This window comes from Gossypium raimondii, chromosome 2 (genome assembly GCF_025698545.1).
Source record: "Gossypium raimondii isolate GPD5lz chromosome 2, ASM2569854v1, whole genome shotgun sequence".
NCBI classification, from domain to species: domain Eukaryota; kingdom Viridiplantae; phylum Streptophyta; class Magnoliopsida; order Malvales; family Malvaceae; genus Gossypium; species Gossypium raimondii.
In genome coordinates, this window is record NC_068566.1 from 6,576,015 (window position 1) to 6,592,623 (window position 16,609).

Sequence of the window (16,609 nt, forward strand, 5' to 3'; positions counted from 1 at the left end):
AGGATGTTACATGGGAAGCTCTGATACTAATTGTTAAAATTTATAGTTGTTAATTGATAAGAAAATAGAGTTTTTGAGTAGACGTGATGGTTGCAGTGCCTACTAAAGGTGGCACGGTAACAAGAAAGAAAAAAGAAGAACACAACAATTTATTTATGTAGTTTGGTTTCATTATGTCTGTAGAGCTTAGTTCAATGACATAATCCACTATCTTTAAACCCAATGCTACAAATGATTTAAATCCTATCACACCCTAGTATAGCAACTTCACCTTTGTACCTAAAGAACTAGATCACTCACCTCTAAGTGCTCAAACTCTTGATACAAAACCTATACAAGTCTCTTCAAATATATAAGATTTCGAGGCTTGCTAACATGCTAGATTAATTACAATCAATTCCTCTATCAAACTGCCACTAAAATAACATAGACAATATAATAATAAAGTCCAAGATAAATTAAGAATGTTTGAGATAAGTCTTCAATTCAATCCTAATCCAATTTTCATAACTCAAGAGATTTGATTTCTTAATTTGACTCGATCCGATTTTCAAGATATGCTGCTTTGAATGGATCGTTCTTCATAGATGAGCTTTCATATTTCCACAATAACATGATTCACAGCCTAAAGATTTTACTTCAAAAATTGTCTACTCCAAAAATGACAAGTTAAATTAGCTTGTCACGGTGTTAACCGTAATAACAGCTACCATTGACACTACACTACGTGAGATACTTGCCTCAATAGAGTACTTATTCCTTTTATAATCATTTTTGTATGGTTGAATGATGATGCCACTATATAATTCTTTTAATATATTTAAGGGTAAATCTACATTCGTATATGATACACGGATACTGAATATTAATACCATAGAAAAGTGAAAAATACAAGTGACAGAACCATTAATGTTGTACTTTAAGTGCATAGAAAATTAGGTACACAAACCCGTCAGTGCTAGAAGTTGTTCCCTGGTCCTTATTCCTGATGCAAGTAGAGTAAGCAAAATTGATAAGACGACACCAACAAAACAACGAAAAATTAAACCAAAGTTTCATATAATAATGTGACATTAGTGAAAAGTAAAAACAAACCATTTTATTTTGTAAGATTGGAAGTACAATATATTTTGAAGTAGTGATTGATATTTTTTTTACTTAAGATGCAAGCTTCAAACTTCAATATCGTACATTCTAGTAAATTTAATTTTTTATAAATTCTTAAAAGAAATAAATAATTTGTAAAGTCAATTCAATCAATAGCATTATATTAATATTAGATTATGGCACTCTCAACATAGGTAAAAAACGATCAATATAATAAATAAAAAATTGAAGCTTTGATTGGAATGGTAAATTTGATATTTTATAATTTGTTTGTTATGTTTGGTTATTAATGTAATACCATGAGGAATGAGGAAAAATCTTATTTAATATATATGTTTTAAAAAGTTAGACATAAAATAAAGAATAATTAATATAAATTTAAACATGTAATTAGAAATATGAATAAAAACTCTTATGAAAAGTAAAACATCTTAAATAAGCTCTCTGCCACGAACAAGTCATATGAGTGGTTAAAAATTACCAAGTATGATAAGTTTATAGCTAACCCATGAGTAAAACATGTGGAAAAATAATACTCCAACAATAGTGTCTTAAATTTATATTTGCTATTTTGTAAAAGAATGATTTTAGTTATTTCTAAATAAAATTATCATTTATTCAGTTGAAAAATAACTAAAACTTATATTTTTAAAAAGCAATTTATATTATTGTAAAGATTTTATTTTTATCTTTTATATAAATTTTATATAAAATCAATAAATAACCGATAAATAATAAATAACCTAACACTGTAATATTTAAACCTTCAACTTTATCATTACAACTAGTTTTTATACACCATGATCTCGTAAGCCTATTTACTCTTTCTTTCTTCTTCTTCGTAAGAATTATTAGAAAAATATATCAACACGATTTGCAGTAGTTTAACATCAGTCTCATGTTTAAAACCTTCATTAGTCTCATGTTTAATCTCTTAATATTTAGTATTACTTAATTAAAAATTTATTTTTAAGTAATTTTACTGATCAGTTTCAAGTTAACTCGTAAATAAGGGTGGATGTAAAATGATAAAATCCCCATTGCTTTCAATCATGAAGATGCAAACTTAAACATAACAGTCCAAATGACACCTTCAGTGCTGTTAAACTGTGGAGCCTTTCTTTTCTGAGCCTTATATTAGTATTTCATGCCAGACAGCAGGAGACATTGATGTTGACTCTAAGAGGCCACATTACTCGCTTAGCCTTACTACAAAATTTGATGTCATTTTCGATTAATGCACCACTTGTCAATCCATGTATGCAATATGTAGATAACCAGTACTAGTTTCCTTTCTATATAAGACCAACCAACTTGACCCATGTTTGTTCACACCCAAAATATTGTAATAAACCAAAGCAGAAAAAAACGAAGAAATTCTAATATGGCTAGGGTTCCTTGCAAGCATCTTATTCTTGCTGCATTTTTCCTCTTCTTCTTCATCTCCACAACTGCTACAGGTAAATCCTCAATCTCCAACTCATCAACTATCTATCTGTTTTTTTTTTCTTTTTATGATAAGGGATAGTGAGTAAGGGTTGTTAAGAGATTTAACTCCATACTGGTGTTAATTTCCTTTTTCAGCACGAAATCTACCGGTGGCCAAGGAAACTCAAAAACCCCATGATCATCAAGAGCTTACATCAACAAAAGACCATGGAGAACCTAATATTAGTGTTGATGAATTAGTATCTATGGACTACACTCCAGCAACAAGAAAGCCACCGATCCATAATTAACTGGCAAAATTTTGTAAAAACAAGTACTAGCTAGGTAGTTCAGTTCTTTCGTTCTTTTCACTTTGGACCTGCTTTTGTTTGAGTGTATACATTTATACATAGTAGAAAGGATGAAGTAATGAAAGAAATGATTTACACATATATGAGAATCAAGAATTGGTATACATATATATTTATATATTATATGCTTATATATAAGCATTCACAGTCTCTAGGGTTTAGCTTCTTTTTCTTGTTCTTTTTCTTTTTTTGTATATAAAAAGTCATGCAGGTTATCAATATGAACTAGCCATAGAGAAAGCCTTGGATTGTGTACATGTTAGTCTTCAGTAATGGATACAAAAGAATACCTATGTTTCAATATCATTAAACTGATTATAAATCTGCCTATATATTGGTGCAATAGCAGCAACAGCGACATAAGTTAAAAGTTCTTTTCCTTTTTTCTTATGAAACACATAAAATGAAAGCAGCAAATAAGAAAGATTCATATATAGTGTCAGTAAACCAAATGATAATATGACATTAAAAATGAAGTCAGTTGAATTTATTTTTTAAGTTTTTATTACATATCACCAGTTGATTCACTAGGGTTTAATGGTGGAAATGATGAGAGATTGAGCTTAGATAAAAGTGATGAGTGATACGAGTCAAGGAGGTGACACTCAAAGGGTTGTCTTTCCTAGTGGTCCAATCACTCGAAGCAAGGCACGACAATTAAAATCAAAGATGAATGCTTTTGTCCAAGACTTTGTTGCGACAAATTTAATTCATCATGTTCGTGACATTGATAAATACGGGAATGCAATTCACTGGACCAATCTTGGAATAGTAAAAGCCCATAAATTGGTGGATTAATTTTTTATGTATCTTATTATTATTATTATTATTTACTTAATTCTCATTGGTTGGGACACATCATTTATGAGTTAAGTAATTTTATTGGTTAGGTTATTATTTATTTATTTTCTTAGATAATTTTAAAGAGTTTTATTAGGATTCAATTACTCTTTAAAGAGTTTTTATTAGGATTCAATTACTCTTGAAAGAGTTTTATTAGGATTCAATTACTCTTGTAATTTGCCTATAAATAGGCTTGTTTTCTACACATTGAAGGGGGAATAAAAAGAAGAGTATTTGTTTTCTTTCAAATTTGTGTGAGGCAAATTTTTTTTAGAGTAGAGTGATTCTTCTCTTGCTATTTAGTTTGGAGTTTGTTATTTTTCGAGGGTATTTCGGAGTTGCAAATATTCAAATTTCTTTCCCGTTCATCGGTGTTTCTAGAGGTTCTTCTTCTAGGGGTTTCGTAGGGAGCCGCTCAATCATTGGCCTTTTTGGTTACAAGTTAACCAAGGGTTCCATAGGGCAAATCTATCCTTTTTATTTATTTATTTATTTATTATTTAACTAATTTTATTTATTCTCGTTTTATTTCTAATTTGTGTTTCTCTTGTATCTAGATTCGGGTTTCCGCATCAGTTGGTATCAGATTCAGGCCATTCGATGTTATTTTCGAAGCTAAAATCAAATCCGAAACGAGTCAAAATACCTAAAACACTTTTCATCGGTTTCTTTGATTCTCTTTTTTGTGAAGTTTGTGTTTATTCTCCTCTTATTCTTTAAAAAAATAAAAAAAGCAAAAAAGCGCAAAAAAAAAGCAAAAAGCAAAAAAGCGCAAAAAAAAAAAGTTGCCTACCTTTCATACGTAGGTTTCTTCTTTTCCTATTATTGTTATTATTTTTATTTTATTTTTTCCCAAAATTGATTTTTTTCCCCTTCTTTCTTGACTCAAGTATAATTAAAGCTTCAATTTTTGAAAATCTTAAGACACGAAACGTTTAGATTTTTGTTTTCCTTTAAATTGGGTAGAGTTTTCTTAATTTTCTTCTTATTAAAGCTTTTCTTTGACTCTAGAGTTAGGGATCGTTGCAGTCTACGTTTTTTTTTGTTTCTCTTACGTTTTCTAACACTTTGTTTCTTCTTGTGTTAGCAGATATTAAAGGCACGCACAATTCCTTCATCCGTAGCCTCCATTACAAACCGCTTCGTCAAGTTTATTGGCCTCTTAAAGCAATTAGGATCTTCATTGTTTCTTTGAAGTTTGCACCTCCATTATTTGATCTTGATTAGTAACCCTCTCCAAACATATTTACAAGTTTTGAATCATTCGAGAGTTATTCTTTTGAGAGCTAACGAGTGAGATTATTATTATTTTTCTTGTTCTGTTTGTGTGATTTTTCACGATACCATGCCGATCACTAGATCCCAAACTAGTAAAAATGAAGAGGATGAGCAAAAAGAGATAACGATCCTTTGGTCGAGTTGTTACAAAAGAGATGAAAAGTTGCAAACTCAAGTCGAACATCGCATGACCCGGATGATACAAGAGTAAAGGGAGTATCTTGATGCAAAACTTACAACTCAAGAGAGATACATTGCCGATAATTACAAGAAGTTGAACGAAGCCTTTATAAGTCGATCAAATTCGCGATCGAACTTTTAAACGAAGGAGGACCATGTTTTGATGATGACTTTGAGTCCGAGTATGTACCTAGAGAAAGGTGGAACGAAACAATGACACCCCAAACCAAAATTTCCTTCTTTCTCGGGGAAGAATGATCCGATGCTTACCTTGATTGGGAGGAAAAGATGGAAGCAATCTTTGCTTGTTACAATTACTCGATGAGAAAAAGGTAACATACGTCGTCATTGAGTTCATTAATTATGCACTAACATGGTGGGATCAATTATGTAAAAGCGGGATTCTTTATAGAGAGCAACTGTTACTACTTGGGTTGAAATGAAGCGCATCTTACGAAAACGGTTTGTTCCACCATACTATTATCGAGAACTCCATCAAAGACTCCAACATCTTGTTCAAGGAGATAGATCTGTGGATAACTACTACAAAGAGATGGAGACTATTCAGATTAGAGCCAATCTTGTTGAAGAGGCTGAGGTGACTATGGCTAGATTCCTTGCTGGCCTAAAGCCTGAGATTGCAAATCGAGTTGAGTTACAACACTACATGGATGTTGAAGAGATGCTTCAAACCGCACTCACCATTGAAAAGCAATTACGAAAGCATGGGACATCGAGGGGTGCTAGTTCAGTTTCTAATCCTGCTTGGAAAGGAAATTGGCAAAAACAAGATGATAGATTGTGGAATGGGAGAGATGCACGGTTCAAGCCAAATGAGCCTAAAACTTACTCCAAAGATAGAGGTATGCCTAATTCATTTAAAGGTTCTACTTCTACTAATCGAGCTCCATCTTCTTCGCTCACTTCTCCTAGTGCCATTAAGCAGCCAAAAGATATTACCTGCTTCAAATGCCAAGGAAGGGGTCACTATGCTCGAGAATGCCCTAATAAAAAGTCTTTGGTGATTCGAGAAGATGGCGAGGTTGATTTTGAGTCTGATAACGAAGATGAGATGCCTCCTTTGGAAGATGCTGATGATGTGCATACTCATGATGAATATGAAGAATACTTGGAGTATGGTGAGAAAGCACTTGTTGCTCGAAGGGCTTTAAATGTCCAGTTTAAAGAGGAAGGGCGCGAACAAAGAGATAACATTTTCCACACAAGATATCTGATTGGTGGTCAACCTAGTTCATTAATCATTGATAGTGGAAGTTGCACCAATGTGGTGAGTTCTTCCCTTGTTGAGAAACTTGGCCTACCTTGTGTGAAGCATCCAAGGCCATACCGCTTGCAATGGCTAAATGATAGTGGGAGGTAAAAGTATCTAAACAATGCTTAGTTTCATTTTCCATTGGTAGATACTCGATAAAGTTTTGTGTGATGTTGTTCCAATGCAAGTCAAGCACATATTACTTGGACGGCCATGGCGCTTTGATCGACGAGTAAATCATGATGGGTTCCTTAACCAATATACCTTTGTGTTCCTTAGAAAGAAGTTTACTTTGGCTCCACTTCCTCCTCAAGAAGTCTACAATGATCAACTCAAACTTGCTAGTGAGATGGGTAAGGGAAGTGAGGTAAAATCATTGAAAAAGGCTGAGAGTAAAGAGGCCATTAGTGTTAAAAGCCAACTTAAAGGCCCAACATTGGTGAGTGATTGCACACACAAGTCACGAGATGAGAAAGTGAGTTTATTCGCTAGGTTTCGAGATATCAAATTTGCTCTTTGTACAAAACAAACATTTGTAATAATTAGGTTTAGGGAAAACTTTGTTTTGACTAACCCTAATACACATTTGCCTAGTTGTTTTGTTGATCTTTTGCAGGATTTTGAGGATGTATTTCCTTCTGAAATGCCTAAGGGATTACCTCCTTTACGAGGGATTGAACATCAAATAGATTTTGTGCCTGGTTCGAGTATTCCGAATAGACCAGTCTATCGAAGCAATCCTGAAGAAACTAAAGAGTTGCAAAGACAAGTTGAAGATCTCTTAGAGAAAAGGTTAATTCGTGAGAGTCTAAGCCCTTGTGCGGTTCCTGTACTTCTCGTCCCAAAAAAAGATGGTTCTTAGAGAATGTGTGTTGATTGTCGTGCTATCAACAGGATTACGATAAAGTATCGATATCCAATTCCTCGATTAGATGATATGTTGGATGAGCTTAATGGTGCATGCATTTTCTCTAAAATTGACTTAAAAGTGGTTACCATCAAATAAGAATGAAACAAGGTGATGAATGGAAAACGCTTTTAAGACTAAGTATGGCTCAGATGAGTGGTTAGTCATGCCATTTGGCTTAACTAATGCTCCTAGCACATTCATGAGATTAATGAACCACATACTTAGACCTTTTTTAGGAAAATTTGCCGTTCTGTATTTTGATGATATACTGATTTATAGCAAAACTTTGAATGATCATGTTAGGCATGTTAAATTAGTATTGGATGTGTTAAGGCATGAACGACTCTTTGCTAATCTTGAAAAATGCACATTTTGTATGGATAAGCTTGTTTTTTTGGGTTTTGTGATAAGTTCTACAGGAATCCATGTGGATGAGGAGAAAGTAAAGGCAATTAAAGAATGGCCTATCCCTAAAACTATTTCTGAGGTAAGGTCTTTCCTTGGGTTAGCCGGTTTCTACCGCAGGTTTGTTCGTAACTTTTCCACAATTGCTTCGCCTTTGACTGCACTTATTAAAACGAATGTATCTTTTCATTGGACAGATAAGTAAGAATTAGCATTTAATGAACTTAAAGATAAATTGTGTATAGGTGCCGTCCTCATGCAAGATAGTAAACCACTAGCCTACTTTAGTGAGAAACTTGGTGGAGCACATTTGAACTATTCGACCTATGATAAAGAGTTGTATGCTTTGGTAAGGGCATTAGAAGTTTGGCAACATTACCTTTTACCAAAGGAGTTTGTGATTCACACTGACCATGAATCACTTAAGCACTTAAAGGGACAAGGTAAGTTGAACAAGTGACATGCGAGGTGGGTTGAATTCATTGAATCTTTTCCTTATGTTATAAGGTATAAGAAAGGTAAAGATAATATTGTGGCTGATGCTCTATCAAGGAGGTACACTTTACGTAGTACTTTGCATACTAAGTTATTAGGTTTTGAGTATCTTAAAGATTTATATGCCACTGATTCTGATTTTGCAAGCATTTATGACGCATGTGAACATGGTGCATTTCATAAATTTTATAAGCATGATGGCTATCTTTTTCGAAATAATAGACTATGCTTACCAAAGTGTTCAATGCGAGAATTGTTGGTTCGAGAGGCTCATAGTGGTGGTCTTATGGGTCATTTTGGAGTCACTAAGACTTATGATGTTTTACATGAGCATTTTTATTGGCCTAACATGCGAAAACTTGTTGAGAAAATTTGCTCTACTTGCATTACTTGTAAACAAGCTAAATCCACTGTGATGCCTCATGGTCTATATACTCCTCTTCCTGTTCCTAGTTCACCTTGGACTGACATTTCAATGGATTTTATAATAGGTTTACCAAGGACAAAGCGTGGACGAGAAAGCATCTTTGTGGTTGTGGATCGATTTTCTAAAATGGTTCATTTCATTCCATGCCATAAGACTGATGATGCAACCCATGTTGCCGGTCTATTTTTCCGTGAAGTTGTGAGATTACATGGAATCCCAAGGACTATCGTTTCCGATAGAGATGCAAAATTTCTTAGTTACTTTTGGAAGGTGTTATGGGGTAAGTTAGGTACTAAATTACTTTACTCTACTACATGCCACCCTCAAACTAATGGTCAAACCGAGGTGGTAAATCGAGTTTTGGGATCTTTGCTTAGAGCCATAATAGGTAAGAATGTTAAATCTTGGGAAGAATGGATACCCTATGTTGAGTTTGCTTATAATCGTTCTGTTCATTCTTCCACAAGTTTTACTCCTTTTAAGATTGTATATGGCTTTAATCCACTTACTGTTTTAGATTTTCTTCCTTTACCTTTGAATGAGATTGCTAATTTAGATGGTGAAAGGAAAGCTGATTTAGTGAAAGAGATCCATGAGAAGGCTCGTAAAGCCATTGAGAAAAAGAATGAGTCCAATGCACATCGAGTTAATAAAGGGCGAAAGCAAGTCTTGTTTAAACCTGGAGATTGGGTCTGGGTGCATATGAGGAAGGAACGATTTCCTTCTAAGAGAAAGAATAAACTTGAAGCACGAGGAGATGGACCATTCCAAGTACTCGAGAAAATAAATGACAATGCTTATCGCATTGATCTTCCTGGTGAGTATAGTGTTAGTGCTACTTTCAATGTTTTTGATCTTTCTCCTTTTGAATTTGATGTAGGTTCAGATTTGAGGACGAATCTTCTTGAAGAGGGGGAGAATGATACGAGCCAAGGAGGTGACACTCAAAGGGTTGTCTTTCCTAGTGGTCCAATCACTCAAGCAAGGCACGACAATTAAAATCAAAGATGAATGCTTTTGTCCAAGACTTTGTTGCGACAAATTTAATTCATCATGTTCGTGACATTGATAAATACGGAATGCAATTCAACGGACCAATCTTGGAATAGTAAAAGCCCATAAATTGGTGGATTAATTTTTTATGTATCTTATTATTATTATTATTTACTTAATTCTCATTGGTTGGGACACATCATTTATGAGTTAAGTAATTTTATTGGTTAGGTTATTATTTATTTATTTTCTTAGATAATTTTAAAGAGTTTTATTAGGATTCAATTACTCTTTAAAGAGTTTTTATTAGGATTCAATTACTCTTGAAAGAGTTTTATTAGGATTCAATTACTCTTGTAATTTGCCTATAAATAGGCTTGTTTTCTACACATTGAAGGGGGAATAAAAAGAAGAGTATTTGTTTTCTTTCAAATTTGTGTGAGGCAAATTTTTTTAGAGTAGAGTGATTCTTCTCTTGCTATTTAGTTTGGAGTTTGTTACTTTTCGAGGGTATTTCGGAGTTGCAAATATTCAAATTTCTTTCCCGTTCATCGGTGTTTCTAGAGGTTCTTCTTCTAGGGGTTTCGTAGGGAGCCGCTCAATCATTGGCCTTTTTGGTTACAAGTTAACCAAGGGTTCCATAGGGCAAATCTATCCTTTTTATTTATTTATTTATTCTCGTTTTATTTCTAATTTGTGTTTCTCTTGTGTCTAGATCCGGGTTTCCGCATCAATGAGGAAGTTTGGAACACGATAAAAGAGTATTGGACTTTGCTCATTAGACTAAGAAAATGAACCAGATATGGTTGTGCAGTGTTCAGAAGGTGGATTGAGTTTAGAGAATGACCATGAATTGTGCAATCGTAGTAGGGAACAAAGAGTGTTGATGGGCACAACGATGAAGAGAGAAGGTACGAGACTGAAGAGAAAAACGGGTAGCATCTAAAAGGATCTCAAATGGTCCATCTCAACCAATGTGTCTCCAAAGGGTCTCAATTGATATAAATTTTAAATGGAAATGTTTTGACGATGAAGCTTTGCAGATGAAATAAAAAGAGAAGAAAAAGAACTTTTTTGTGCTCATCACTAGAATTATTGCAGATTCATCTCTTTTAGTTTTAGCTTGATGGTTTACTTGGGGTTGGAAGTTTTTATGCCGCCATTGTGTTTTGACTTATGATCAGGATTGATGAGGTATAGTGATCACGTAATTTTTAAGATGTTAGAAAGATGTTTATGTCTTGGATTCATGAATACTGTTGAAGGCTCTGTTTTATAATTTGCCAAATGAACTATTATAATAAGTTGTGTTTGATGGGGGTGTTGTAACTTTTTTTATTAGGTTACAAAAAATATTATATTAATTATATATATTTATATTGAATCACTAACCTAATAACAATTAAATTTATTACCTAAAACTTAAAAATAAAAATTTTACTCAACTAAATATTCCAACCAAAATATAAAATATTAAAATTATATTTAATACAATAAAATATTTATTATATTTTTTGAGTTTTTAATAAAATAAAACATTGATTATATTTATGGTAGTATTTTTTAGTATTAATATTTTTAAAACTTTTATTTTAGTGTTCTTTTAGTGCATTACATTTTTAAATAAAACGTAATCTTAAAAAAATTAAATACAAACAGGTCCAATTGGATTCGGGTTTACATTTCTTAAATAGGATCAAACTTGAATAAAAAAGTAAACTGGGCCAAACCAAATTTGAATTTAAAACCTGACCATACTTATATATATGATTAATGAAATATCATATGTATGGTTTAATATTTCAAAAACTTTCTTTGTTATTTGGATATTAGTATTTCTTTCAAGGGCTGTTAGGTTAAGATGATCTATTTTGAAATTATAATAAATTTAATTAATTTTAGCAAACTAATATCCATTAGCATTATATTTAAACTAACTCTTAAACTTATGTTTTTTATTAAATCACTCTCAAAATAAATAAATTAATTAATGTTTAATATGAAATTCACAAAAAAACAATACGAATTCAAAGGTTAAAAATAAATGAAAAGTTAAAATATTTGATTTTTGACTGAATTATATTCAGTTTCTAATTTCTTTCACCTTCAATCTTATATTTTGATAAAATTAGGAAAAATAATCTTACAACCATAACAATAGAAATAAGATATTGAGTAGAAATAAGAAATTGAGAGAAATATCCAAATTAAAAACACCCAATATATCGTAAATCCAATTTTTTCCTCCATCTCACCATAAATTATATCAATCGAAAATAAAATAATATTATTATTAGAATCAAATTCCAGATGACTAAGCAACATTTAGGAATGAAATTCTTTTATTCTATAAACCACTTCCCATCTAACGGAGTAGATTTAGCTGAATTCCCATCTCTCTTCATCATATACAAGTAAACAAAAGGAATTAAACACGTATCACTCAAATCAGGTTATCTTATATAAATCGGGCATCCAATTACATTTGAGAACCATCAAGTAAATTTTATAAGTTTCAGACATCCATCCAAGGAATAAAGCAGCACAATCTCTCGAGCCTGGCGAAGGCGAAAGCTCTTAGGCGGCCACTGCGAATGTTTTTGAGAAACAAGCCTTTGAATTTGTCATCATCAACACATTTACATCAATTTAAAAACTCCTTTTCACCGAATATAACTGGATTTCAATCACAAATTATATTTAAAATGTGAAACAATTATAAAGGTATAATAAAAGGTCTCAGACATCCAAGGAAGGATAAAAGCAGCACAAGCTCTCAAGCCCGGCGAAAAGCGAAAGCTCTCAGGCGGCCACTGCGAATGTTTTGAGAAACAAGCCTTACAACTTATCATCATAAACCCATACACATGAAATATATTATCATTTGACTCAATTTTAAGAATATCGATTATCAATGGAACTGAAAAAAAAGGGAAAAATATACAACCAGATTTCTGAGAAAATAATTGGATTTTCACGCGCAAATAATGAAAAACAACTATATACAAGTCATACAAGGTCTCAGACATCCAAGGAAGGAATGAAGCAGCACAAGCTCTCAAGCCCGGCGAAAGGCGAAAGCTCTTAGGCGGCCACTGCGAATGTTTTGAGAAACAAGCCTTTGGATTATCATCATAAACCCATACACAACAAATATATTTTCCTTTGACTGAATTTTAAGAATATCGTTTATCAATTGAACTGAATAAAAAAAAGGGGGGAAAAATGTACAACCAGATTTCTGAGGAAGTGACTGGGTTTTCAAGCACAAATAATGAAAACAACAATCATATAGAAGTCATAAAAGGTCTCAGACATCCAAGGAAGGAAGGAAGCAGCACAAGCTCTCAAGCCCGGCGAAAGGCGAAAGCTCTTAGACGGCCACTGCGAATGTTTTGAGAAACAAGCCTTACAACTTATCATCATCGACTTTATATTTGATTTCGTAACGTAGCAAGTAAAACACTACATGGCAACTGACTTCACACAACACCCCAAAATTATGCATTCAATTATCATCTTGCAAATAAAAATATCTAAAAATAAGGCAGCAAAAGCAACAAACAAACAGAGCCTAAACAGAGATGCTCGATCATTGAAAATTTGAAACAATGAAGCATAAAATAAGTTGATGACTAGTAAAAATCAGATTTAATTAACATAAAAGAAAAACATATTCATACTACGGGGTTAAAAAAAGTCTCAGACATCCAAGGAAGGAGCAAAACAGCAGAAGCTCTCAAGCCCGGCGAAAGGCGAAAGCTCTCAGGCGGCCACTGCGAATGTTTCTGAGAAACAAGCCTTTGATTTATCATCATCGACACAATTCATTCCAAACAAACTAAGCTAAAACCATTTCCAAATAAAAAAAAATTAAAAAGGAATAAACCTATACTGAAAGGTCGATAGTTTTGGGGCTGATGCGAGAAGAGTATGAGTAGAAGGGTTTATAAAGAGGACTGGGGTTAGGGTTTGTAGCCGTTTCTATGAATTAGGGTTTTTACCTGATGGAAGGGGTTTCTCTTATTACAAGTTTCTCTAATTTGGGCTTTATTAAATTAAGAACGTTATTTTATGGGCTTCTCGAAGTTTCAGGAGATTGCTCGAAACAGGTTTCACGTTTCTTGTCCCTCTTATATCTTGGTCTACCCAAACGGAAAAAAAGAATCCTCCAAAATCTAAACCATTATTTTTTTTTTAAGTTTTTTCGTTTAGGGACATTTATTTTTAATTTTTAATTAATAATAGATATAATTAATTTATAAATTATTCATAATTTTTTAATGCAAATTTATATTATTTGTATTGATCTTTAAAATATACTTCATATTTATTATTAAACATAAAAATAAATGAAAAGAATTTCTCACTTAAGGTTGTATATGAATTATGAGTAGAACTGTCAATCAGTTAGGTTGCGGTTCAGTTCCGAAAAAAAATCAAGTTTAAGCTCATTTTTTATCCGGTTCAAACCATCTAAAAAGTTTATTTTACTATTAAAAATTTAAAAATATATAAAAAAATATTTTTAAGTGACATTTTATATATTTTTATAATTAAATTTAAATTTAAAAATATTTTTTAATTAAAATTGAATACGCTACGGAGTTGGGCCAACTCAAACTACACAAACCCTTGTCTAAGTGTGACCCAAGCCGGGCAACTCTAACATGTGCACTTATCCTTTAAATATATTATTTAAAAATAAATTTTATATTCAAGCAATAACTAAAATATGATTGCTTTACAAATAAAGGGAGGTGGCATTTTTATTTGGGATATGTGTTAACTTTTGTCAAAGATTAATACTAATAGAAGGAGATGTGTCAATTTTTATCAAGAGTTAACACAGCTAGAGGGAGTAATAAGTTTAGATAACTTTGCCATTTTCACTTTATTTGTTGATTAACCTTTTTATATTGGTATTGAAACCTCTCTTTTTTGCCGTATATTGATACTTGAAATTTACTTAAAACTCAAATGAATGTCGAGAGAAATTGTGATGACCCAATTAAAATATGTTAGGTGTTTGATGTTTTAAGTTCAAATTAATATTGATATTAATATTAAAATGATATTTTTAATTAAACGAAAATTGTTATAAAATAAAGAGAGATGGAGAGAACAAAAAATAAAAAATATATATGAAAGCAATGAAAGCAATAGAGGATGTACTTTATTGATCACAATTAAAACTTTATCTTGATCATGATAGATATCTACTTAATAATATATTTTTCTCTCTAAAGTTCTTAACCGAATTTATCAAACTTTTACAAGTTTGTGGCATTCACCTTTGTCTTATCACTTCGCTTTTCCATCCCGAAGTGTGGCGACTTCCTCATACCAAGGTTTCAGTAATTCGTCAAGTTTAAGCAGGTCGGGTTCTGTTATAACTACGGTTCCTTAAATCATTCAAGTACTTTGAGTCAAGGTTTCCACCCCGATTTGAATCTATTCAAGACAATCCATCGTTCAAGCAATTTTTTGAACTTTCTAAGTTCCGATAAATCGCATCAATCTCTAAACTCCAAGCTTTTGGAGAATAAGTTTTATCGTGGGTGCAAACGGGTTTAGACATTTAAAATAAATAAAATAAGTATTTTCATTTTTAATTTGTTCTTTTAAAATAAATAACATTAGTTGATAAAATAATTATTATGACATATGATAAAATTGTTCACATGTTAATATCTGATTGGGCCCTTTTTTTAATGTCGGTTTCAATTTTTATTAGAATGTATAAGTGAAGCAAAGTTCGGTATTAATATAGGAAAAATAAATAAATATCAATGTAGAAAAATATGTATAATTTAATAACTAACTTGTGAATATACATAAAACTCATGGCATTTTATTTTGTGTATGTCTCTAACAAAATATTTCATGTCTTATTTCTCAAACAAATAAAATGAAATTGGAGAAAAATTAAGCATCTAGGCTTCCTTTTGATCAAAGTAGTCGTTGGGGTAAAGAACGATGAAAATGATGATGATGATGATGATGATGATTATTATTATTAAAACATGTTATTTGTATTGTTTGAGGGCAAATTTAACCAAAATAATTAAAATGATAAAATTTTTATAAAAGTATTATTATAAAAAATGTAAAACACAAAATGTTAATCTTTTGTACTTATATTAATAAATAAATAATATATTTTGAAGAAAGGAATTTCATCCATTAATTTTTATTTAATTTTGTTTTAAGTTAAAATAGATTAACCTTTATTAAACTCAATAATCGCATGAGGGGGTAAATTGGTGTTTTAAAATATTTAAAAAAAGTATAACAAATAAAGGGGACTCGATAATTTATAGATTGCTTACCTCCACTACTTTAACTTACCACAACTAAAGATTTATCGAATTCACTAGATTTCAACCTTTCAAGGACAATGTTTAACATTTACAAACACTATCTTTTTAATAGGCAAGATAGAGTCACTTCCCTTAAGGTTTTCTACCCAAAAAACCTTAAGCAAACCCTTACAAAGTTGATAAATAAGAATAAGGATTAAAGACACCTCTCAAAGGAAAATATTACAATGATAAAACTCACTCAATGACAATACAACACTCGAAAGAATTAAAAAGATTGCTACTCAAGTGTGTGTAAGAAGAACAAAGAGAACATCAATGAAAAGATTTGATTTTTGTACAATTGACTTTACAAACTTGTTTATTATCTTCAATATGGAGCTATTAACTTGTATTTATGCCTTCTATCAACCTTAGAGTCGTTTGGAGACATTGGGAGTAAACTAAAGTCATTCCAGCAATAAATTCAAGCATTAACTGCATACTGTAGACTAGAGGTGATCATGGATCGGGCCGGGCCCATATAAAATTTTAGGCCCGTTTTCTAGGCTGGGCTCCGAAATATGGGCATAAAAA

At 32.0% G+C, this 16,609-nt stretch overlaps 1 protein-coding gene, 1 long non-coding RNA gene and 5 other non-coding genes across 7 annotated transcripts; 1 reads left to right on the forward strand and 6 right to left on the reverse strand.

Moving 5' to 3' along the window:
* The first annotated feature begins 2,433 nt into the window (after positions 1–2,433).
* LOC105789793 (uncharacterized) lies at positions 2,434–3,010 on the forward strand. The gene is made up of 2 exons (XM_052623307.1): positions 2,434–2,567; positions 2,692–3,010. Exons 1-2 carry the CDS (start codon positions 2,492–2,494, stop codon positions 2,844–2,846), a joined length of 231 nt encoding a protein of 76 aa, XP_052479267.1. The 5' UTR covers positions 2,434–2,491; the 3' UTR covers positions 2,847–3,010.
* An 8,961-nt stretch (positions 3,011–11,971) lies between these two features.
* Positions 11,972–13,721, reverse strand: LOC128035543 (uncharacterized). Its single transcript, XR_008191943.1, has 2 exons — positions 13,394–13,721; positions 11,972–12,523 (listed from the first exon to the last, which is right to left on the reverse strand). It is a non-coding gene; the product is annotated as an uncharacterized LOC128035543 (long non-coding RNA).
* LOC128039362 (small nucleolar RNA SNORD14) lies at positions 12,222–12,346 on the reverse strand. The gene has a single exon (XR_008193866.1). It is a non-coding gene; the product is annotated as a small nucleolar RNA SNORD14 (small nucleolar RNA).
* LOC128039540 (small nucleolar RNA SNORD14) lies at positions 12,446–12,570 on the reverse strand. The gene has a single exon (XR_008194040.1). It is a non-coding gene; the product is annotated as a small nucleolar RNA SNORD14 (small nucleolar RNA).
* LOC128039306 (small nucleolar RNA SNORD14) lies at positions 12,728–12,851 on the reverse strand. The gene has a single exon (XR_008193810.1). It is a non-coding gene; the product is annotated as a small nucleolar RNA SNORD14 (small nucleolar RNA).
* Positions 13,017–13,141, reverse strand: LOC128039339 (small nucleolar RNA SNORD14). The gene has a single exon (XR_008193843.1). It is a non-coding gene; the product is annotated as a small nucleolar RNA SNORD14 (small nucleolar RNA).
* Positions 13,409–13,533, reverse strand: LOC128039317 (small nucleolar RNA SNORD14). The gene has a single exon (XR_008193821.1). It is a non-coding gene; the product is annotated as a small nucleolar RNA SNORD14 (small nucleolar RNA).
* Positions 13,722–16,609: the final 2,888 nt, after the last annotated feature.